The sequence below is a fragment of the Ostrea edulis genome, chromosome 6 (assembly GCF_947568905.1).
Source record: "Ostrea edulis chromosome 6, xbOstEdul1.1, whole genome shotgun sequence".
Classification (NCBI taxonomy): domain Eukaryota; kingdom Metazoa; phylum Mollusca; class Bivalvia; order Ostreida; family Ostreidae; genus Ostrea; species Ostrea edulis.
The window spans coordinates 49,159,268-49,185,023 of NC_079169.1; the positions used below are offsets into that span (position 1 = coordinate 49,159,268).

The 25,756-nt window shown below is 35.2% G+C and overlaps 1 protein-coding gene across 3 annotated transcripts in view; it reads left to right on the top strand.

Annotated features, from left to right (window-relative positions):
• LOC125647903 (neurotensin receptor type 1-like) overlaps nucleotides 1–25,450 on the top strand; it is a 37,959-nt gene extending 12,509 nt beyond the window's left edge. Inside the window, exons 1-2 of one of the 3 annotated variants that reach the window (XM_048874738.2) lie at nucleotides 2,057–6,650; nucleotides 21,098–25,450. In XM_048874738.2, coding sequence (XP_048730695.1) covers nucleotides 21,102–22,262 — 1,161 coding nt within the window. In that variant the 5' untranslated portion in view covers nucleotides 2,057–6,650; nucleotides 21,098–21,101 and the 3' untranslated portion in view covers nucleotides 22,263–25,450. Of the gene's footprint in view, nucleotides 1–2,056; nucleotides 6,651–6,735; nucleotides 6,872–21,097 lie in introns of those variants that run through there. The other 2 variants (XM_048874739.2, XM_048874737.2) reach the window with 2 other exon arrangements.
• Nucleotides 25,451–25,756: the final 306 nt, after the last annotated feature.

Genomic DNA, 25,756 nt, shown 5'->3' on the forward strand with positions numbered 1-25,756 from the left:
AATTACATTGTATTACATGTACACCGTAGTTTCTAGCAGATGTTTTTAAAAACGTTATCTTATAGGAGATTTGTAAACCATTTTAGAAAATTTGCTTATGTGGTCATTTGAAATAAATGAATGAATACTTATAGCATATGAAACATTTATATCAGTTTACTGTATAAAGTTGTCTTAAAGATGGCAAGCTTTGTTAAAAAGCTATACTTGTTCCTCTCAACAGTGATTAGTAAAAAATGCATGATGTGAAAATATACAATATTTCCATTGGTTGAAATTATGTTCTTTGCAAGGGAGATGATTTGGTGCTGCTTTAATTCACCTCACTTAACAATTTTTACAATCTTATATTATGAAATGAGAAACCGAAAAGCAAATTTAAAACAATATTGTCTTACGGTACTGACTCTTTGATTTGTTTAAAATAAAATAATATAAAACTAAATATCCCTGACGTTTGAATTTCTTTAAGCTATAGTTTTAAGAGCAGTGCTATATTTTGATATTTTCATTTACCCGGAATATAAAGGTTTCTCTTTATTGCATGCCCATAAACTGGTATTGTACTCCCTTCCCACTTTATAGCCCGGTCGTATAAATTTTAAAGTCAAAATTCATAAAACGTTTTCATAAAATGATGTCCTTGTTAATGGTACATGGTTCATATCTTTTAGGGTGACAATTTCCATGCCTCAAAGACTCGCTACCTAAAAAATAGCATCCAAGTACAAGTACTGGTATTAGTGGTATAACAAGTACTTTGCATTATATTTGAATTGAATTACACATGTATGTCTCCCCTTCAAAGGGGAGACATATTGTTTTTGTCATTTTTCTTCTTCTTCTTATTCTTCTTCTTCAACCAAATTTTGTCCAGGTCCTAACTAGACTTTAAGACTTCAAACTTGTAACATAAGGAGATGGTATAGAGGAGGGGTGCCCGCTCCCAAAACGTTTGACCTTAACCCACTTATAAAGTCAAGGTCAATATTTTACGTCAACATATAGTCCAGGCCAATAGCTGAGAACCCTTTGACATTACGATTTCAAACTTGGAACGTGGCAAGAAGACATAGATACAAGGTGCACTGCACCAAAATTTTTGTCCTTGACCCCTTTCTTCATTCAAGGTCAAACTAAGAAAAACATTAATAGACCATAACTTTAGAATCCTTTGACATTAAGACTTCAAACTTAGAATAGGGGAAGGGGGAATTCCACCAAAATATTTGACCTTGACCCATTTATAAAGTCAAGGTCAATTTTTTATGTCAAAATATAGTCCAGACCAAAAGATGACTTGACAACCGTTTGACATTAAAACTTCAAACTTGAAATATGGAGAGATGATATGGAAGAGTGCACCAAAATTTTTGACCTTGACCCCTTTTTTCATTCAAGGTCAAATTAAGAAAAACATGAATTGACCATAACTTTAGAAAGCTTTGACATTAAGACTTCAAACTTAGAATATGAGAAGGGGGAAAGGGGGAATTCCACCAATTTTTTTTTACCTTGATCCATTTATAAAGTCAAGGTCAATTTTTTATGTCAAAATATAGTCCAGACCAAAAGCTGACTTGACAACAGTTTGACATTAAAACTTTAAACTTGGAATATGGAGAGGTTATATGGAAGAGGGGTGCACACCACAAACATTTTTTTACCTTCATCGACTTACAGTGTCAAGGTCACTCTTTTACATCAAGACTATAACCTGAGAACTAATTGACATTAGGATTTCAAACTTACAACTTAGAAAGCTGATATTAAGACAAGATGTACCGTACCAAAATCTTTGACCTTGACCCATTTCTTCATTCAAGGTTACTCTTTTACATCAAAGTATAATCAAGACTATAACCTGAGAACCCGTTGACATTAGGATTTCAAACTTACAACATAGAAAGCAGACATTAAGACAAGATGTACTGTACCAAAATTGGTTATCTTGACCCATTTCTTCATTTAATGTCATGTTTATAAAAAAAAAACTTGATGATTTCATAACTAAGATTTGTTTGACATCAAGACTGCAAACTTGTAATATGGAAAGGCAATATTGAGAAGGGGGTGCACATCACCAACATTTTGACCTTGACCTACTTACATTTTAAAGCCACTCCTTTACATCAAAGTATAGTCCAGACCATAACCTGAGAACCCTTTGACATTAGGTTTTCAAACTTACAACATGGAAGGCAGATTTAAGACAAGATGTACTGTACCAATTTTTTTTTACCTTGACCCATTGAATTTGATGCAAGCCACTATTATTGCCTATTACGCTTGCACTAATTAGTGTTGCCCCGGTTATTAGACAATTAAACTTTGAAGGGTAGACATCTGGGTTTTTTTTTTTTTTTTTTTTTGTAAAAAACAATACCCACTAGTTAACTTTCAGTACTCGTGCATACAATGCATTTATTCTGAACGTATTGTATGCCTCTTTAATATTTCTTTAAAATATTGTTTGTAAAGAGGGAGGACCTTTTTTTAAGAAACGCTACATGTATTTCTGTTATATATATGAGGTGATTTATCTCCAGCCTCTCCACACCGACATGCAGTATGCCGGCGCGGTGTGAAGGGGCTCGTCAGTCGAGGTATATCATCCCATATACTTTCAAACATTTCTTATATACATTTTGTTTATTTCATACGCAGTGTTAAGACTTCACATAGGTTAGGTCAAGCGTATAAAAGTTACGAGTTTATAAAATAATAATTACATTTTCTATGTTTTTGCCTTTGGTATCTTCACAAATTGTAATGTTAAGCATTTCCCCAAGAACGCGCTACAATTGTAAGCAATGCGCGAATGAATACAGAACTACTTGATAAATATAGTGCTTCTAATTTGATGGCTGGAACAGTCAGGAAACGAAAATGTAAATATAAGAAATACATCGTTTACGCAGTTTATACCCTTGTGCATTTTCAAAGAATGAAATCATATGGATATATCATCAACCATGCATGCACAACATTTTTAGAGTACGTGATTATTTTTCAAAAGCTGTCCTATTGAACCATGCTGTATGATAATGCCCTTTAATATTTGATATGTTTTCTCCTTTGATGAATTTTCCTTGGGAGTTTAATTATATATCAGATTCTTTAATTAAACAGATCGGTGGTTGAGAACTGACTTTAAGGTGACAGAGAGGTGAATTATCTCGTCCTCCCGTTAAAGCCCTTAATTCAAAGCTTAAGCTCAGTTCAGTTTTCCAAACATTTTAAGAGGAATATAAAGTATATAACTCACCATTTTGAAGTGCAGTAAACGGTGCATTGTGAGGGTAAATGTTGTTTAATCACGATGTATGTGAATTGGTAGGGAAAGTACCATGTTGATATTAGGAATCCAGTGGGGAAGGGGAATAGTTTCATAACCAACGGGGGTATAAGTGGGATGGAAAATCATGTGACTTTCTGTAGCACAGTCGGGGTAGTAGAAAAATGTAGTTTGTTTCGGATATCACCATGCGTAAAGTTTGTATCAATAAGGTGGAATAATGATTCTCATTCCTTAAGTTTATAGGTTTATTAGTTTAAACTGTAATTATGTCAACACAGGCTCACATGTGCTTATTTTCCTTCACTACATACATCTACAATCTAGGTCGATGCCACAGAATCCGGTTTTCATTCTGAAAATGTATTTTTACGACGTTTCTAGAACGTGAATCAAAAGATCGTCCAAATTCACATTTGTTTTTCAAAATAATGAAGAATAAATTGATGCTGCTAAGGAAATGTTACGATATAACGATTATATTTACTATGCTTCGTAGTTGCAAAGAATTGTTGACATCCACCCACCTCCATTGAAATTTTTTTTATGTAAGTTTCGTTGTCTAGTAATAAGCATTTTGTCGGTAATAAAGTTACACAATTACGTACAGAAATTGATACTGTACAATCATTGATACCGTACAATCATACCGTACAATCATACTGTACAATCATTGATACTGTACAATCATACCGTACAATCATACTGTACAATCATTGATACTGTACAATCAACTGCAACCAAGAAACAACCTTCTTGTAAGTCATATTTTTTTCTCTGTGAATTTTTGTTCTCAAACCATGATAAAACATGCATGAAAACGGATTTCAATTTTATTGCATCGATATTTTTGTTTTCATTATTTGACCATGCGAACTGAATTGATTGAATGTCATCTTTGATATGATGCATTTAGTAAGTGAATACTCCAATAGAAGGTTGTATTATTATTTCCTTCATGACAAAGTTCCACAGTCAGCTATAGGGAGGACTGTCTGATGTGAATTATTCTTATTATCTTTGCAGATACTGTAATCAATTTTCACAGAGGCGGATGTTCATTTAATGAAGCCTGTTGCGTTGTTTCCATTGACTTATAGATTTACTTACATTAACTTGAAATGATGATTGTGTTTTCTTCTCCTTAGATCTCTATTTCATGTCAATTATTTAGCTTTGTATATAGCATCCAGACAGACAAACTTCCAGCACCTAAATAAATCAGATCAATTATGTAAGAAAACAAACGGTCCCCCACGTCGTGCATGTTTTTCCCGATTCTCCGATCGGTCATATTCTGTAGAGCATCAAATATATCTGTCTTTATGCAAAGTATTAATATAGTGGTTCATGATTTTAATATTTTTTTCTAAACCCCCCCCCCCCCAACCTCTTCAGATGAATTCCGGCCGTCGGACGGATATGAAAATTTAGGCCTATAAACTTTTTTCCATTGTCATGATTTTTGTGTATTCAGTTAAAAGCACTCAAATTAACTTATTTCGACCCCAGACCGGCTTATTTGGTCAGTTTCTATTTCACACTAAAACATTTTCAGTCTTGGGAAAAAAATCCAAAATAGCAAAAATAGAGATTGTAACCCCCTGCCCTGAGGCCCAAGGAAGGATATCATATTGTATTTGAAATGGATCGTAAGAAAACGTTGCATTCTATCGCTTGTTAAAATTAAATAGTTTTGCTTTTATTCTATCTAATTTTATTGATCCATTAATAAGCGACAAGCGATAATAGTTTCATGAAAATTTCCCCCCGGATTTCCATTCCCATCAAACTTTGACTGGTATAGGTTCCGCTTAATATAGACACTCACAAAGTCTAGGCGGTAAGAGAAAACTCATATACATGATGACAAAACAAAAGGAATGTAGGTGAAAAAAGAAAAACACACTAAAAGTCAAAAAAGTCTTTTGCGCATACTCTTAGTTGGAGTGACCCCTGCGCCATGCCCTTGAACCAGTCCTAGCTAGAGGGTCGATCCCGATGCCGGCTCATTCGGTAGAATATCAAACATACCTTTTCTTGACGCAGATTGTGTATTGATATAGTAGTTCATAATTTTACTTGTTTCCTTACCCCCCCCCCTTTCACAGGAACATTCTTCAAAGTCTCCCTCCCGGAGTTTTCATTTTGCTGCATGGTTTACACACTTAAACGTTGTTGTCTTATTCTCATACCAGCAAATGCCCTGAGTAAGTGCGCGTCCTCCTTGATTACAAATAATTCGGTAATATAATGTAGGCAGTATGGATACACGGCAAAAATATCAATTAAGCGGGTATTTGTAAAGTCAGCGAGGTTGTAACCCCACTGCCACCCAATTTTTTTAAGTTCATATACAGCTACTACGAGTGGGTACATGTAGGTTGTTAATATAGGTAATGTAATATATAAGAGATAATAAGAAGACAATCCATAATTACGAGAATAAAAATTGTCTTCACATGGTGATCTCTGACATACGAGAATATAGTGATGGGTCATATCCACGATATTCAGAACAAATTTTGTCATTTATAGATATATTGCTAGAGTTATGATGTCATAGTAACTGTTAAACACGATCAGATTAATTATTTGACATCAATAAAATTTTACTACTTTATATGAGTTAAATGGACATTTCAGTTGCCTTCTTTTTTATTCAATTCGATGGATCAGATATTTATGAATAATCCGTCCTGAGAACATGTGTTTTTTCCTGAGAGTATGCGTAAAATAAATTTAATGCCAGTAATGGGATCATGGGAGACTCCTGTTTAGAACGAGAGGGTACACATTAAAATACAATTTGTTATCTACTTTCACTTTTATGATACCCCCTCCCCCGTGTCAGGTTTTAACTTCTCGGCTTTACTATCGGTAAACAAGCGATATTTGGCGAAACACGAATTCATATCAAATACATTACAAGGCCATCCAAGGACTTGATCTATTTAGATGATTTTCAAGCAGTCGGTTTAAAACCTGATCCAAGCATTGTACTATCACACTGGTTAGGTCCATTTCGCTCACAGCTGTGACAAATCTGTATCCGGGTCTTTCATTTTATACGTCGTCTTCATGACCTTACATAGACGAGAACGCACATTGCACGCACCTGCTAAGCGCAATCTGTTGCATTTATCAGTGCGATGGCTGCAGAACAAAGCCCGGGAAATAAAAGTCATCCCCTAGAATGTCGCTCATCAGAATAAAGCGCCGGATCAATTACAGGGTCCGCAAACAATATTTGTAACAACAACACAGAAACATTTAAACAGATTTTTGATCCACCACTGCACTTTGCTATCATCTTTGACGACTCGATATTCGGAATTTCCCCTAATGGGCGGTAAGTTTTTTTTTTCTATTTTGAATATAACAAGCATTGTATAATCGTTAAAGTAATCACACCATTTACATCACGCCGTGTTAAGGAAAATTCGAGATTAACTATTCGTGATACAATATTCAAAATTATTCGGAATCATCAGGAGTCTGATTTTTGTCTCCCTGTTAGATAATAGAGAAAATAGGTGCACGGACATTCCTTTATTCTTTCACTACCTCGAGGTAAGGTTGAAACAATATGTTATTGATAAAACTACTACCAGACATAACAGCGATAGAATAATCCTGGTATTGACAGACTGCGCAGTGAAACGAAGAGTTTGAAGAATACAGTTACAAACGTGTTCTGTTTTCCTAACATTGTCTATACAGGTTTTGTGTCTATATAAAAGTCCCCGAGATCATAAAGCCATTTTCTTTTACCTTTTTGATCACAATATTTCATCTCTCTCTCTCTCTCTCTCTCTCTCTCTCTCTCTCTCTCTCTCTATATCGTCTCTCTCCATCTCTTTCTCTGTGTAATCCTTTAAATATCATATCTTTGCCATAGATTTTGGACAAAGTTGGAATAAAATTCAGTTTGAAAATAAAATGATGTACTTGTATACCTGTATGTGTAATGACTGCAGTCTGGTGGTACGAAATCTATTATTCTTTATCATTGGATACGATAATTGTCCATATTTTAAAACTAAATGATTTTTCTTTCTTTTTATGTCTTCTTGTTAGAGAACGTTTTCTTGATGACTTGGCTTAAAAAACGTAGCAAGATCTTACCACCAAAAAAAACCCTTGATTTGTAATTCCTGTCAGCTGCCGGAAGGTGTGTTTCGTCTCATTGAACATGTTTGATTACCTTCCATCATTACAAAAAGCCTTTTTTCTACACATTTACAATAATGCTAACGACATCAACAACATGCAGTTGCACATAATGCAAAATCTTTATGTTGTAAACTGCATCTATAGCCATATAGGAATTTAAAACATGGGCTGGAACACTTGTTTTACCTTTCCAGTACAGCGAATAAATGCGCGAATGTGTATCAAGTCGAGATCGACATTCCACTGATGTCCATGGTGAGAATTTCTTCCGCTGAAGAAAACACCTCATACAAAATAAAGCATATATATATAAATATATATATACGGAAAAGGTATAATAAAGAAGATTAAATGTTGATTTGCAACAAACAATCTTAACGAATGCAATCATTAAAAGGACGGCTGCATACTCATCGACAATAAATTTTTCCAAAAAAAATGTGCATACTCGTCCATGCATATAATTTACCAGTTATACCTACCCATTAAAAATAATCTCCAAACTATAGTCATATCTGTGGTTACCTAATACGTTAAAGGATTCAAAACATCATTTGACAACTGTAATGACAATTGTGCAAAAAAAACCTATCAATTTGAAAGTACATGTAGTAGCAGCAGACTGTATCATGATTCAGTATAGATTTAAAAAATCCTGTTTTAAAAGTTTTGGGTCTATTTTTTATTGGGGGTTGGGGTTAAAACCTGTCATGTTCGTGTGGATAACTCGAATATCTCAATCGCCATAAGTTAACTAATAATATGTAATATTTACAGAATAGATTCATTTTTACATTTTATGTCTTTCCGCACTGTATGTCAAATGTTTTAATTTGCAAGATGATATGAAACATTCAAGTAACAAACACTAACGATTTGAATAGTCTTTTAAATGATAAATCTTATATAACAATTATAGTAACCATGCCTATTAGGTATTGTAATTAGTGTTTAATGTAGTAACAACCAGAGAAATTGTATCTGACAAGGGCTGTTGGTTATACAATGTAACTGCTTTGAATAATCCCTTTCCCAATATTTTTTCTGTGATAAAGCTCGGGTTTGTACTTTGTCAATCTCGATGTCCGACCCGCAACTTCAGAAGAGATAACGAGTTGTAATAATGTCTTAATAACCTCTGAAATTGCATTACTGTTTCACCTTCAATTACTCGGGGATTTCTGGTGCCCTATTTTGTAATTATATATATATATATATATATATATATATATATATATATATATATATATATACATACAATAATTCTCTATAAAAAGGATAAGATATGAACAAGTTCCTCGTAATAGACATATAACAAAATTCCAAAATTCTTCATCTCATCTTACAAATCAGGCGAGTTATGTGTCAACAGAGAATGAAATGGTGAAAAAGTCAGCTCATTTTTACAATGAAATGTTTAGATAAAATATTCGTCGTATCGAAATGATCTTAAAATATGAGTACCGGTGGATATATATAAAAAAGGAATTATGATGTGGGATATCTATGTTTGACCATTCAGTGTAATTTGATAAGATCATATCTAAAGCGAACAACATATCTCTGATTCTCAGTAAAAATGTAATAACATATATCTTTATACACAAGAGCTTGTTCTGCGTATGATCAATTTTTAAATCGGGGAAGGCTACTGACAAATACATGCAAGTTAATATTACAGGAGTTTCAACATTTTTGTTTAAAGTTAGCATTTCGCAAATTGTATGGTCGTTAAAACGATCTAATACACCAAAACAACCTGTAATTGGGTCAAATGCTGTCTGACGTGTTTTATTTATACCAATTGTTGTTCCTTTCTTTACACACTGAATTTGACTAAGGATCACTCCGTTTACCTGATCAATATCTAGGGCTCACGACGGGAGTGATCGATCAGTAGGGGATGCTTACTCCTCCTAGGCACCTGATCACATATGTGGTATGTCCAGGGGTCCGATCCCGTGGGAATCCGGGTTAGAATAGATCCTCAGTACCCCTTGTTTGTCGTAAGAGGCGACTAAATGGGGCGGTTCTTCGGATGAGACCGAAAATACCGATATCCCGTGTCACAGCAGGTGTGGCACGATAAAGATCCGTCCCTGCTCAAAAGCTGCAAGCGCCGAGCATAGACCTAAATTGTGCAGCCCTCCACCGGCAATGGTGACGTCTTTATATGAGTGAAAGATTCTCAAGAGGGACGTTGAACAATATTCAATCAATCAATCCAGGGGCCCATGTTTATATCACTCTTAGTTTAGTATTCTTTAGGACAGTTACAAATGTATTAGATTAATCTCTGTTCGTTATCCTCTCCTCTTTATCTCCGTTAAATTTAACAATCTATATATCTTAGTAAACTGTAACAACATGTATAGATGCGTTGGCGTTAACAGGCGAGGAGTGTGATATAAATATCAAATTCGGAAGAGAATATGAGTTGATAAATCAATCAAACTGCGTCTGAAAATAACGATTGGTCCTATTTTATTTGCTAGATATTTCCCTAAATAAACTCCCAGAGCATACATATCAAACAAACGTTTTAAAAACCGTATGGCATACTGTATCACACTGTTTTAAAAAAGTACATTGTATTCATCGTACTTTTTAAAATCACTTATCGCACTGTTTTCAAAACATTTCAGACTGTTGTAAAGCATGTAGCCCACTTTATAAAAGCATTTATCACACTTTTTAAATGCAATTATCATACAATGAAAGGCGAAGACAACGAACAGTAATCAATCTCACACCTCCCATAAGCAATACAAAATAGATAGTTGAGCAAACACGGACTCCTGGACACAACAGAGACACACCTTTTCAATGCAATTATTATACAATATTAAAGTATTTATCACACTTTAAACGCATTATTGCACTTTTGAAAAAAGCCTTGCAGTTTTAGAAAATCTGTCTCAACAAACTTCTTGTATATAGAGGCAGACTCTGTAAGTAAAAGTTAGCTGTGTCTGGTGCAGGCCCTGTATGTAGAGGTTGACTGTGTCTGGTGCAGGTCCTGTATGTAGAGGTTAGCTGTGTCTGGTGCAGGTCCTGTATGTAGAGGTTAGCTGTGTCTGGTACATGCCCTGTGTGTATGTAGAGGTTAGCTGTGTCTGGTGCAGGTCCTGTATGTAGAGGTTAGCTGTGTCTGGTACATGCCCTGTGTGTATGTAGAGGTTAACTGTGTCTGGTGCAGGCCCTGTATGTAGAGGTTAACTGTGTCTGGTGCAGGTCCTGTATGTAGAGGTTAGCTGTGTCTGGTGCAGGTCCTGTATGTAGAGGTTAGCTGTGTCTGGTGCAGGCCCTGTATGTAGAGGTTAACTGTGTCTGGTGCAGGTCCTGTATGTAGAGGTTAGCTGTGTCTGGTACATGCCCTGTGTGTATGTAGAGGTTAACTGTGTCTGGTGCAGGCCCTGTATGTAGAGGTTAACTGTGTCTGGTGCAGGTCCTGTATGTAGAGGTTAGCTGTGTCTGGTGTAGGCCCTGTATGTAGATGGTAGCTATGTCTGGTACAGGCCCTGTGTGTATGTAGAGGTTAACTGTGTCTGGTGCAGGCCCTGTATGTAGAGGTTGACTGTGTCTGGTGCAGGCCGTTTATGTAGAGGTTGACTGTGTCTGGTGCAGGCCGTTTATGTAGAGGTTAACTGTGTCTGGTGCAGGTCCAGTATGTAGAGGTTAACTGTGTCTGGTGCAGGCCGTTTATGTAGAGGTTAACTGTGTCTGGTGCAGGTCCAGTATGTAGAGGTTAACTGTGTCTGGTGCAGGTCCAGTATGTAGAGGTTAACTGTCTGGTGCAGGTCCTGTATGTATGTAGAGGTTAACTGTCTGGTGCAGGTCCTGTATGTATGTAGAGGTTAACTGTGTCTGGTGCAGGTCCTGTATGTATGTAGAGGTTAACTGTGTCTGGTGCAGGCCCTTTATGTAGAGGTTAACTGTCTGGTGCACGCCTTGTATGTATGTAGAGGTTAACTGTGTCTGGTGCAGGCCCTGTATGTAGAGGTTGACTGTCTGGTGCACGCCTTGTATGTATGTAGAGGTTGACTGTGTCTGGTGCAGGTCCTGTATGTATGTAGAGGTTAACTGTGTCTGGTGCAGGTCCTGTATGTATGTAGAGGTTAACTGTGTCTGGTGCAGCCCCTTTATGTAGAGGTTAACTGTCTGGTGCACGCCTTGTATGTATGTAGAGGTTAGCTGTGTCTGGTGCAGGCCCTGTATGTAGATGGTAGCTATGTCTGGTACAGGTCCTGTATGTAGAGGTTGACTGTGTCTGGTGCAGGTCCTGTATGTAGAGGTTGACTGTGTCTGGTGCAGGCCCTGTATGTAGAGGTTGACTGTGTCTGGTGCAGGTTCGCTATGTAGAGGTTAGATGTGTCTGTTCCTGTATGTAGAAGTTAAATGTGCGCAGGACTGGATCTATCAGTACATAGAAATATATAACTATACCACTGTGTCTAATACATGTAGTGTAAATGTGACACTGTCAACAACTCTTATGAATGGACAATGTAATGCTGAATCCTTGTGATAAATTGCAGCTTTTACTGCACTCTTTTGATGTTGATACCATGTATTTATATATTATTGATTATTGATTCTTGTCGGTTTTTTGTGGTGTGTGATATTTGTTTATGTAATATGAGACGCGGGTAGCGTCGAAAATTTGAGTTTTAAATAACCAACAGTGTCATGGCCTTTTTAGTGCTTTTATAAATTTCTTTACTGACCTTGTATGTTTTTAGATCCGACACTTTAAGAAAGTAGGGTGTTATTGGGTTTTCCTGCTTTATATATATATATATATATATATATATATATATATATTCAATAAATTATTTTTTCTTGGTATCGGGGTAGAATAAAGTAAAAAAAATAAAATCCAATGCTCAAACTTTTATCTATAGCGCTTTCGCCCTGCGGGCTCGTCAGTAGATTTTTAAACAATTTGTTTAAAAATCTACTGACGAGCCCGCAGGGCGAAAGCGCTATAGATAAAAGTTTGAGCATTGGATTTTATTTTTTTTTTACTTTATATATATATATATATATATATATATATATATATATATATGACACTTAAACATTCGGCAACACTACAAGTACAAAACTCAGATGCATACTTCTTTAATGTAATTAATATGACAATCGTATTTTCAGTAGATACTGAACTTTTTTATATTCCTATTTTAGACACTATGGAGTTTGCAATGTTTATGACACCTCAGTATCCTCGTTAGCTAAGCGATGAATCAAATCCCACTCTGAGCTTTCACATCTGCTCACTAAAACCAGATAAAACGCAGACCGCCCTTGACATAAATATAAAAGTCCACAGAAAAAAACACCACCAAATCCCGCAAACTAAATGCACTAGACTTGACTTCCACGATTCATAATTCCCGATAGTCCGTACCGACACGTTAATTGGTAGATAGCATTCATAGATACTGGCGACTCCGCTATACGATTGTCAGAAAGTATCAGATTATATCTACCCTTTTTGTACAATACTTGAGTGGGTTGATTTTAGTGTATACGTTTGATCAAGATTGAATATTTGGGCTTAATCAGCATGTACATGTATCCTGGATATTCTGTGACCACATCATAAGGTTCTTGTTGCATTGAAGAATAAAGGATTTGAATCCCTTACTTCACTTTTCGGCAAGTTAAAAGTCATGCGTTCCACTCAGTGTTACATGATGTCATTCTGTTTGGAAAAATTATATCAACCAAAATTGAAATTAATACAATTGATTGTATATTGTTCAACGTCCCTTACGAGAATCTTTCACTCAGATGGAGACGTCAACGTTGCCGGCGAAAGACTACAAAATCTAGGCCTATGCTCGGCGCTTACGGCCTTTGAGCAGGGAGGGATCTTTATCATGCCACACCTACTGTGTCATGGGGCTTCGTTTTTTGCGGTCTCAGCCGAAGGACCGTCCCATTTAGTCGCCTCTTACGACAAGTAAGGGGTAATGAGGTCCTATTCTAACCCGCACCCCCATCATTTGAATTACCGTAATTCTACATTGTATGTTTCTACTACATATATTGTAAATTACAAAACTGCAATGCACGTCTCGGGTATAAATATCGACGATATATTAGATAAAATAGAAACGGTAAAATCATGCAGATTTAGAGGTTTTTGATGAAACAGTTCTTTCGCAACCAAATGTAGTCATTTCTAAACCGTTTCAAAATTTGAATTGACATGAAAAATAAAATTGAACTGGACAGGTTTAAGTAATACATGTATGATATGTTTTGATCAATGAAATAAATATTTATCTTCCTTAAAGGGGGCATGGGAACGATTTGAAGTGAACATTTTCACATTTCATTTTCCACATTTTTTACACAAGCTTTGTTTACATAACATCGAATTGTTAGCTCTATCCCTCGCTTGTACCTCTACAACTTACATTCATATCTTTGCTGACCGTTAGAAATACCTTAGGTAAGCATTATAAACATTAAAAATGGGAAAATCCCCTTTAAAATCAAACTTTTAAGTCCAGCTCGCAAACATCAAATTTAAGCATTACAGAAACTTACAAACGCTGTTCTGGTCATCTCTTCAAAGAAAATAGAAATATCTGCTGACATTTCAAATACATTAATGACTTAATTTCTTATCAATAGTATCGTCCTCATTATTTTCTTCTCTTATTAGTGTCGTTTGTAAAAATCTGCCATCTACTGGGTGGGTGGATTTAATATTCTACAATATCTGTGTGCTATCTTAAATTTTGTACTTGTCCATAGTAATTAAAAATATGTACAGCAGATTCGTGGATTTAAGAACGTTTCTCTTTTAATTCAGAAATACATGAAAGTGAAAGGTGAAGATAACGAACAGTGATCAATCTCATATTAACTCCTATAAGCAATACAAAATAGAGAGTTGGGCTAACACAGACCCCTGGATATACCAGAGGTGGGACCAGGTGCCTAGGAGAAGCTAGCATCCCCAGTCTACTGGTCACACCCGCTGTGGGCTCTATATCTTGATCAAGTAAACGGAGTTATCCGTAGTCAAAATTAGTGTGCCAAGAACGGCCTACAATAAGTAAAATTACGTTTCAAGCAAAGGTTAAGTCCTTCAAATTTTTAAATGCAAAAAAAAAAAAAAATTCTTTATCACATTTTCGGACAGAGGTGTTATGATTAAATCATGAAAGAATCGTCAAAATGCTGATATAATGCGACAGTAAGCTTTAGAAATAATTTAAGAATTCTAACGCTATTTAAGAATTAACAATTCTCCCCTCAATAAGTGAAAAAAGATGATATTGTCACACTTTCCATTAAGTAATGAATACCCAAAGCCTATTAAACTTAAGTAATTTCTTTCATGTATTATATTACGTATCCAAGCATCATTTTGAAATATCAAATCCTGACGTCATACATGTATCAACATTTAACAAGATTTGATAGCACAATTATCCGGGTCATGTAAACAATCGAATTATCAATACTTGAAGACGACAACGTTCACACAACGGGAATTCACCAAACGTTCCTAGTAAACGTTTGCAAAGAAATTATTACATTTTTGCGACATTCAGGGTCATTTTGTGTGTCTATTCTATTTCCTGTCCCTGTTCAGAAACATCTGAATTTTATCGTTTTTCTTCATTCGAAATAGACTACAAAGCCCAAATGTCTTAACAAATCTGCACATTGTTTATCACGATTCTATACATCCCAAATGTCATCATCTAAAATAATTTCTTCGGCCCAATCTACAATGTAAATACAAATTTTTTTATTTCGTCAGTATTAATATTTGAATTTCGTTCATTAGTGCACTCCGACACGTAAATCAACCCTCGAGCTAGTGTTTCCGATGGCAGTGACGCGTCATCAGCCTGCATCGTTGAAATCATATTGAGTCGCTGTGTATTAGCCAATTGACCAGTTCTTGCTCAATGAAAATAAGACAATAATCCCCTGTGTGAACAGCCATTGACTACTTCCTCCTTAAAATACGCGTAATTATTAAAGAAAAACAATCAACAAATAAAAAACATTCACATTCATTAAGATACAAAGCTAATAATGTCGGGTGTCAAAATTTTACTTGTAAAACACTTGATTTATTGATAAAGAAATCGATGTAAAATCTATTATATTTCATAATGGTTTCAGTATTAGCACGTAGAGATATAATGATATTCAACATTTTCCTCTGTAAACCAAGGTTGATAAGTTCATGACATAAATGCGATTTATTTAAATATTGTTGTTTCATGGATTTTAAGATTAAGGCAATTGGCTCAATTGCCTTCGTTTTAAAATCCACGAAACAACAATATTTTCCCCCTTATTCTTCAATGTTCTATTTATAGAATTTAATGTTCCATTCATCAATACATCATATAATGTCATGTACATTTGTAATACGCAACTTCCGAGATATCAGCTCTCCTATGATGGAGGTACGTTCAGAGTTCCGTTGAACGCTTGGGTGGGTACAAGATGAATACATACATCATGGACTAGCTATGTAAATACGGATAAAATTATGAAAGTGTAAATTTTACTTATATCAGCCGTTGGTATACATTAAACGGACACTATTAAGAATGATATTTGTTTGAGTTAGGCCATTAAAGTAAATATGAAATTATTTTTATTTCCTCATCTGCCCGAGTGACATTTTAATCAAAGAAAGATGGTGTTTATCCATTTTTGTTTGAGCTATTTTGTTATTACATGTAAATTCTCCTAAACATACTAATAGTGTGTGTCCCTGCAAGTTGGGTGGTTGCATGATGTCTGATAATCGGCCTTTAGGCAATATACGAAGGCAGCGATAAGTATTTGTTCCTACCGCGTGTGGAAGAAAATATGTTTTGCGTCTCACTGTGCGTAAGAGTTCCACCAAAGGAAAATAAAACCATTGGGCAACTCGGAAATTGCGTATTGTTGAATATGTTGTGATTATAGAATATAATTTTATCATAAAATAATTACATTTCCAAATATTTCACCTTCAGTATCTTCAACAACTTTAATATGATAGCCATTTCCTCATGAATGCAATGCAGATATAAAAAATGTGCGTATGAATCTCAATGAATATAGTACGTCTATTTTAACGGTTAAGAACTCCGACAGAAATAAAAGTGGAATGTAAATATAAAAATAAAGTTCATTTCATAAAATACATAAGTAAATGCACTGCAACGTTTTAACCAGCGCACTTTTCGTGCTAACACGTTTCATGAAGTCTGCTGGTGTTAAGTGCTGCAGGTTTTAACCAGCGCACTTTTCGTGCTAACACGCTTCATGAAGTCTGCTGGTGTTAAGTGCTGCAGTTCATATCCTCATGTACATTCCAAAATGAAATTTATTTCTTAAACGTATTCCGAAAATTGTGTCAACTGGTGTAGGGATACAATTCTGTCTGGTTCCTAAACACACTACATATAGTAACTTTACAGGTTAACACATTTAGTAACAGCGAATGACACAACTCTTTTAATCAAAGTCAATATACTCATTTATATTAACAACACTACTCTTTTAATAAAAGTCAATATACTCATTTATATTCCAATGGAGAGAAAATAGTCGATTCACTGATCCACACAATGCACGATAGAAAGGCTGTAAATCTATCATCATTACTCATAAACACAACGAAAACACAATCGACGATAATACTTTATTATCAGAATCTCAAAACAAAGTGTGATGAATGTGTGAGCAATGTTCAGAAAACGAAGACGGTGTCATTTGGAAAACTTTTTGAACGAGGCCGTAATCGGAAAACGAAGTAATTTGGAAAAATTCTTTTAGAAAGGAAGTAATTCATCCCACTCTTCTCTTTCATATATATTATCTCTAAATAAACCAATAGGATGTGTTATATACAAACTGTATATATATAATCAATATAATATGATATAATATATAATAAACCAATATAATATAATTATATATATATATATATAATATCTATATATAAACCAATATTATCTATATAGATATATGTAAACCAATACTGGCAATAGGATTGATTGATTGTATCTTGTTTAACTTTACTCTTGAGAATTTTTCTCTCATATGGAGACGTCACAAAGACCGGCGAAGGGCTACAAATTTAGGTCTATGCTCGGCGCCTACGGCTATTGAGCAGTGAGGGTTCTTTAGCGTGCCACACTTACTATGACACGGGGCATTTACCCGTGACATTTACACCTGATGCCGAGCGTTTGGCGATGGAACTGTCGCTAGACCCCGACCTTCCGCATGCGGGGCGAACGCTCTACCTCTAGACCACCGCGGTGGTTAAACCAATAGGAATTGTTTGTATATTATCTATGAATAAACCAATAGGAAGTGTTTGTATATTATCTATATATAAACCAATAGGACGTGCTATATATTATCTATATATAAACCAATAGAACGTGTTATATATTGTTTATATATAAACCAATAGGACGTGTTATATATTATCTATATATAAACCAATAGAACGTGTTATATATTATTGATATATAAACCAATAGGACGTGTTATATATTATATATATATAAACCAATAGAACGTGTAATATATTATCTATATATAAACCAATAGAACGTGTTATATATTATCTATATATAAACCAATACAACGTGTTATATATTATCTATATATAAACCAATCCTATCTGTCTATCGATCGATTTATCTATCGATCTATCTATCTAATCTCTCTCTCTCTTTCTCTCTACGAACAGGACGTTTATACATTATCTATATATAAACAAATAGGACGTTTTATACATTTTTTGCACATAAGATGTTACAAATGTTATCTATGCATAATAGAATTTACCTATGATAACTTAAATTACTTTTTAAAGATGAACTACAGGTGAATGAAAAGTGAAGATAACGAACAGGATTTAAAGTTGAAAGGATTTGAGTGTCTGTAATTGCATGTCTTTCGAATTAAAGTGGATGCATGCAGACTGCAGTTCTTTTTAAATTTTAAACGCGGAATGAAAAGAGTAAACAGTTTCGGCGAAGATATGTAACAAATCGGTGCATATCCCTGCGTCAGTCACATCCGACATTTATGTGAAGAATATCGAAATCATCTGAGGATTTCTGATTGATGTTTAGACGTAACACATTGTAGTGACGTTTAAATATTTGATGAGTAGGCTTAGCACATTGTAGTGACGTTTAAATATTTGCTGATTGCTTTGTAGATATAACGTACTGTAGTGCGTTTTGATGTTTATAGTTAGTGCAGTGGCTACTCAGTGTAAAATACGCTGTAAGCAAAGTTACTGATTTGTCGGTGGAAAATACACAACTTGCGGGGCGCTGTGCTGTAACTCACATACATATACCAATATACATTTCATATACCAATACTTCTCATTACCAGCACATTAGAGTTATCGCGCTTTGATGACTCTTGTGCGTCATTGGTAAGAAAATGCACAAGTCTCGCGAGCAAGTGCGAGATTACTGGGACATAAACGAAACGTTCATAGCACACACACCCCCCTTTTTTTTAAAGTTAAAGTACATGGTGTACTTTTAAATAAAATAGCCATTGGTCAAACTGCATTTTAAAAATATTCTAACACTAGTTTATCAAGGGTGTTACATGTTTTTTTTTTAAAACTCTACGACACCTATTATAAAAATTCCAAGCAACGATGTTCTCTGTCCTAAGACAATCAATATTTTCTAATTTTCAAAATAGCTTAGATGCAGTTTAGAAACGCATTTGTTGTGTTAATTAGTGTTACAAACGTCTAAAAAAAAAATGCAGTTTGGCAAATATATAACTTATTCTAAAATATTTGAAAATGAGAGAGAGAGGGGGTGGGGGGGAGGGGGGGGGTACATTAACGAGTACAAAGTCCATGCCATATGAACCTGTCCAAATTGTATGATTAAATACATGTAGAATGTCTTCATAATAGGACAGAATGATTTTAATAACATATGAATCCCATTAATTACAAGAAAAGTTATTGTGTCGGATGTGCATATTGGTTTTTTCCTTCACAGTTCTTCTTGCGATTGATGCTTTATATCGGTCAGATTTGGCAGATTTAGTACCTGTACTCCTTCAAATAGTTTGATAAGTTCGTCTGTATTCTTGTAAGAATAATCAATTCCTAAATTTGCCTTTAGAATTTTAATCAGTGTCGTGGTTTGCAGTCGGTTATAATATGTATTCGATACCATAATTTATATTACGTATGCCTAAGTAATGTTTACGTATGTTGTCCCGGTAGCACGACTTTACGCGCCTTTAATTTGAAGAGTTCCACTAATGGAAATGATAAGTATTGTTAGACCGTTCTCTGCACACTGATCTTGAATTTGGATTACTCCGCTTACCTGATAAAGGTACTATATAGGGCTCATGGCGTTTGTGAGCGGTCAATAGGGAATGCTTTCTCCTCTTAGGCACCTGTTCACTCCTCTGGTATGCCAAGGGGTCTGTGTTTGTCCTATTTTCATTTGAGGTTCATCATTGTTCGTTATCTCCACTCCGTTATACCTGTTTTTATTTTAGCTTGAAAACAGTATATTTTAACATTATATATATTCATCAGTGCAAGTTATAACAGTCGCAACAAATAAAATGATCTTAGGTATGTTACTAGGTTATATATTACCGGTGTACAGAAATGCAAAAAATGCAGACGTAGTGATTCGAAACAGTGTAGACATGTGGTAACAGTGTAGCGATATCGATGTTGTATTCGTTGTGGGATTTATAGGATTGATCACTGTTTTTAATCTTCATCTTTTTCACAGAAAGCATAATCTGTGCGAGGTTATATTATTAATTAATAGCATACTTTATTTCTATATGGTTGACTAAATTCGATTCAGCAACTTAGGGGACAATAGAACATGATGTTAAACTCTAGTTGCCTTCAAGGTAATATTATACAATTATTGACATTTTTAGGTCAATGCAAATTTTGTATTATTTTAGGAGTTATGAGATCGATCACTGTTTGTTATTTTCACCTTTTCATTCTTTAGTTATCTGAGAAGTACAAAATTCACTGAACCCTTTAGACGAGGTCAAATGCGTTCTTTAAGGCTCGCTAAAGCATTGTATTGACAAACAATATCAACTGTTATGATATGATTGAATAATTCAAACTGTGGGAAACAGCTACCAGTCCTTTTCAAACGATACCAGATCGACCATCGTCGTTTGATATAAATATTTATGTTAAGTGTAAGTCTTAGTCAAAAGTGATTAAAGACGCGAGTTTTCATTGGACGACCAAATGCTAATAGCCAATCATATCAATTTTGGATTTCCCCCAATTCATATTTGGTCTGATGTTGGAAAAAGATAATAATGTGCATATGTACGTGTGGTTACCACTCTACGCGGAAATGAACATAACTTTCTAATATTTCAGAACAAAATCGGAAAATATTCAATCATATATAAATATATTGATTTTTATAACGCTCAGTAAAAAATTTACGCGATCTTTGTAGTGATGACACGTGGGTTTTTTTTTTTTCGGGGGGGGGGGGGGGGATTGAGTCGATGTCTTATAGTATTATTGACATGGTGTGTGCTGTAGTATCACATCTGGGTTTTTTTTTCCAGAGATATGAACTGGACTGGTACTGCTATGACTCTACACTTCAATGAGCTGTATGATTATCTACGGAAAGAATCCACGAACGCCAGCGAGAGGAACTCCAGTGTCCACGACTGGGTCGGACATATTGAAACAGACACATTTCTGACGAACGCTAGGATATTTTACTCCTACTTTACTCCAGGGATTCTCATTGTCGGATTTTTAGGCAATTTGCTATCGCTATATGTGTTTTTATCCAGAAATATGAGAGGGCTTTCGGCAAGCACGTACCTAGCCGCCTTGTCGACGTCTGATCTTCTGACGCTGATGTTTTACGTTACTGTTGAGTGGCTAAGAAGAGGACTTCTGTACTTGAGGCCGGAAATAAAGCTTACATTTATCGATGTCGATGGCTTCTGTCAGTTTCAACTTTACATGTCCTACATGTCGCGATTTCTGTCAGCGTGGCTGGTGGTGGCTTTCACAGGAGAACGCTACATTGGCGTCTGTCACCCGCTGAAGAGGAGAAATATCTGTACAAAGAGTGGTACGAGGCGAATAGTGGGTTCCATCTTCGTGATATCAGCCGTAGTTGTGCTGTATAAACCTATCCTCAGCGCTGTGTTTGTGAGTTCGGATGGAAAACACTATTGTACGACAGAGAGAGACTATAACTTTGTCTCTTTTATTCTGGACAGCATTTACGCCGTACTGATCACGCTTGTTCCGTTCATAATCATCTCAGTGTTAAACATTCTCATCATGCGAAGACTTATCATCCGAAACAAACGAAAAAGAGAATGTAAAATTATTACGGAAGAAAGCATTATTCGGTTAGAATTCACAATTATCCTATTAGCGATTTCATTCTGTTTCATTGGTCTTAACATTCCCTTTTTCGCTGTGTGGCTTCGAAATTTCCTGCATTCCAAATATATATCGAACGTGGACGTTTTGGAACTGTATACACACAACTTTGAATTTTGGCAAGGTGTGCTTTACATTACAAGGAGTATTTTCTACATCAACTACTGCATAAACTTTTTCCTATACAGCATTACTGGGGCTTATTTCCGAAGAGAAGTGAAGATGCTGTTTACGTACCACTCGTTAAAGAGAGACTCGTATAGCAGGTGCTCGCTACGAAACTCGCGCTCAAATTCCCATACTCCACAGTCGTACTTGTGAGCTATTATCAGCAAAAAACAGATCAATTGACTTCATCTAATTCAATACCAGTCAATTTCCGAGAGAAATAAGTCGTGACAAACAAAACTTGCCATGCTAATGGTCTTAAGTGTCCATTTCCTTCAGTTTGCATAATTATTGACAATACGTATACTCTTGTTTTCTTTCGTCGATCTGTATTTAGAAGTTGCAGTATATGCTTGTTCATGCAATTGCAAGTTAGGTAGGGAAATCTATTAAAGAACTCCCGAGACACTGCACAGAAGAACGGAATATATATATATATAGCTTGAAGAGTTTTCACTTGTTAGCCACGTTCAGTCAAAGTACAGACATGATAGACAACCTTTTAAGGATAGACAGGACACTGAGCACGTGACTGAAATAGGTTATGTGACAGATTCTACGTCTTGATTGCACCAATCCTCCTTTTCCTAGCTATGCCACCATAGCCTACTAAAATGCGTCATCTCTCATTATAGAGTGTTACGTCATAGCCATTGCGTACATTTTTACCTCAAATCATAAGGATCTCAAACCCGATGGAAATAGAACACCGCTAATACGTGATTTTGAGAATTTATTTTCCCCCTTCAACTCGACTATTCAGAAAGGATCGTATATATTTATAAGAGTCAATTTACCGTTTAATTGATAGATTATTTGTTTGATTGGTTATTTACACCGAGAATTTTCACTCATCTTGAGACGTCTAATGTATAATGTACCGTTGAAGTACATGTATATATGATAAAAGACACATCTGGTAGCGAGGCTACACCAAGTTCAGTGTCTCCCTAATTCAACATTGAAGTCAACTTGAGTGTTTCGTTTAAACAATAAATGCGTTCTTTGTTGTTTCATCGCGTTAATGGGTTTTGCAATTTTTTTGCAGCAATGATTGCTACCTTCATCACCCAAAACAACAAAGAAAAACATTTTATTATTTATATTTTTATGTATTTTTAAGATAAATAAATTAGATTCAAGTACTAAAATATCATGGTTGACCCATTCGTTACCTTAACCGGAACAGGCAATGCACCCTTTGACCTTGACGACGCTCCATATTTGGCAATGATTACGTAGACAGGTGGTACTAAAAACCGGATCGAACTAGTTTGCAACAAACATGCTTTCATTGTCTGTGACGAGAGCAATGTCAATTTCAAAAGAAATATTCAGTGAATGTAAATATATTCCCCTAATGTATGGAGTATATAGAAGGGTAAAAAGGGAAGGTAGATTGACATGTCTATAATTCCTTACAGTGCCAAGAACCCCCGCATTATTTACAGATGTATTTTTGTTAAGGGTTCTTGACACCAATATTGTATGAGGAAAAATTCATTGACAATTGTTTCCATGCCACTGTCCTAACTATCCTTAGATCAATACACCATTTGACTAAGACAGCACACAGCCCTACCTGTGTTTGGTATGGTAATACTGATCCCACGCTGATATGTTTATACCTAACATTACTTCAGACACGTGTACATATGATTTCACACCAATGAAAGTACCTTTGATATCAACACCTGACGCCATCATCATGGTTGTACCGTATCTACACAAGTAAACAGAAAAACTATTGTAAACTGCAAGTCATTAATTATCATACTAGAAAAACACCTCTGATACAACTATTGACAATTGTACAAATGTTAGTACTGATTACTATGGAAACACATTTTTATATTTTGACGTACTTGAGTTAGGAACTTATTACATTTTGAATAATTTTGTGGTTTTTGATTTTCATAATCCAGACTCGTATAGTAAATATTTATCAATAATAAGCCTTCAAAACTTCGATTTAGTGTAATATCAAACCGTCTGTTAATTTGATATAGTAAAATGTGATACTATGATGATGCACAGTAAAACGTTTGCTACTTTGTTACACTACGTAACAAATACTTTCAATATTTTGATTGACTACTGCAATAGTTAAATCTCAATACTTTGATTTACTGCAAAACATACCTGCGATACTTTACAACAGCAAAGATTTTCGATACATTTATTTACAACACGAAAACTTGCGATACTTTAACACTTTCGATACATTAACTTACAGCACGAAAACTTACGATACTTTAATTTACTGCAGCAAACGCTTTCGATACATTGATTTACAACACGAAAAACTTGCGATTCTATAATTTACTGCAGCAAACGTTTTCTATACATCGATTTTCTGTGGTAACATCATTGATACCATGATGAACTCTAGGTTTGTGTACTGCGTTTGTTTTGGTGCAGTTTTGTCGGATGACGTAACCCATTCCTGGATGTGGATACCTTAAATATCTTTAGACTATTATGTATTATAGTTCATTAAGAATCTGTAAGGCAGTCAATACAATAAGGTTAGGCTACATATACATATGTAGGAATATGATGTTGAAATTTATACATACTAGTATGTAGGTGGATCTTCATTGCTGATGTCTGATGTCCACAAAATATATGTTGGTAAAAACAACCATCAAAGGAAGTGTAGAATAATGAACAAAGAGATACAACAATACCTAGGATGTTTTACTGTTTGAGTATATGAATGATTACCTATATTACCAGAAAAAAAATCATATATATATATATATATAAACGTGTGGTGTATATCAATACCAGCGTACAACGTGTATCATACATGTAAATGTGCTTTATGAAAAGGTGAAGATAACGAACAGGGATTAATCTCGTAACTCCTATAAAGAATACTTTAATGTAGTGCAAACACAGACCCCTCGATATACCAGAGGTGGGGTCAGGTACCTTTATATAGTAACGGTGCGTATTATACATGTGCTTAATACAACATGCAGTGCATATTATGCACGTGCGTAATATAACATGACGTGCATCTTATGCATGTACTCAATACCAGCGAGCAATGCATATCATATTTCTGAATTAAAAGCTGAAGATACCGATATAGTGTGCGATGTGTATCAGACATGTGCTGAATGTAGTGTACGATATGTATTAAACATGCTCTGAATATCAACATGCAGTGTATAAGATCAGTATCGTTAATCATTATGTGTGTTTTCTGTTTCACCACTGTTACATGTACTTTGTGAATTTATATGTTTGAATTTGCTTCTATCTTAAATGGCTTTTTATAGGTGACATACGCAACGATAAGTTTTTGTTTTCAAAATAAACTATAAATGTCAGCAAGTTTTTGTGGAATTCTTTATTGCATAATTTCCTAAGTCTCGATCGATCTGCATTCGAGATCAGAGGGGGACAGATGTGAATCGGTGTAGGACATCGATCGAGAGAAACATACAATAATTACGAAAAATACAAATATAACACGAAAAATATACAATAATTACGGTAAGAATAGAACAGTTACGACAAACACATGCAATTACGACAACGACATACAAAAGTTAAGACAAAAAAAAAATTAGAAACACATCCTTATCATGCCTAGTGCAAGAAGGGTAGTGTCTACTCATGAAGATCATTGTTAG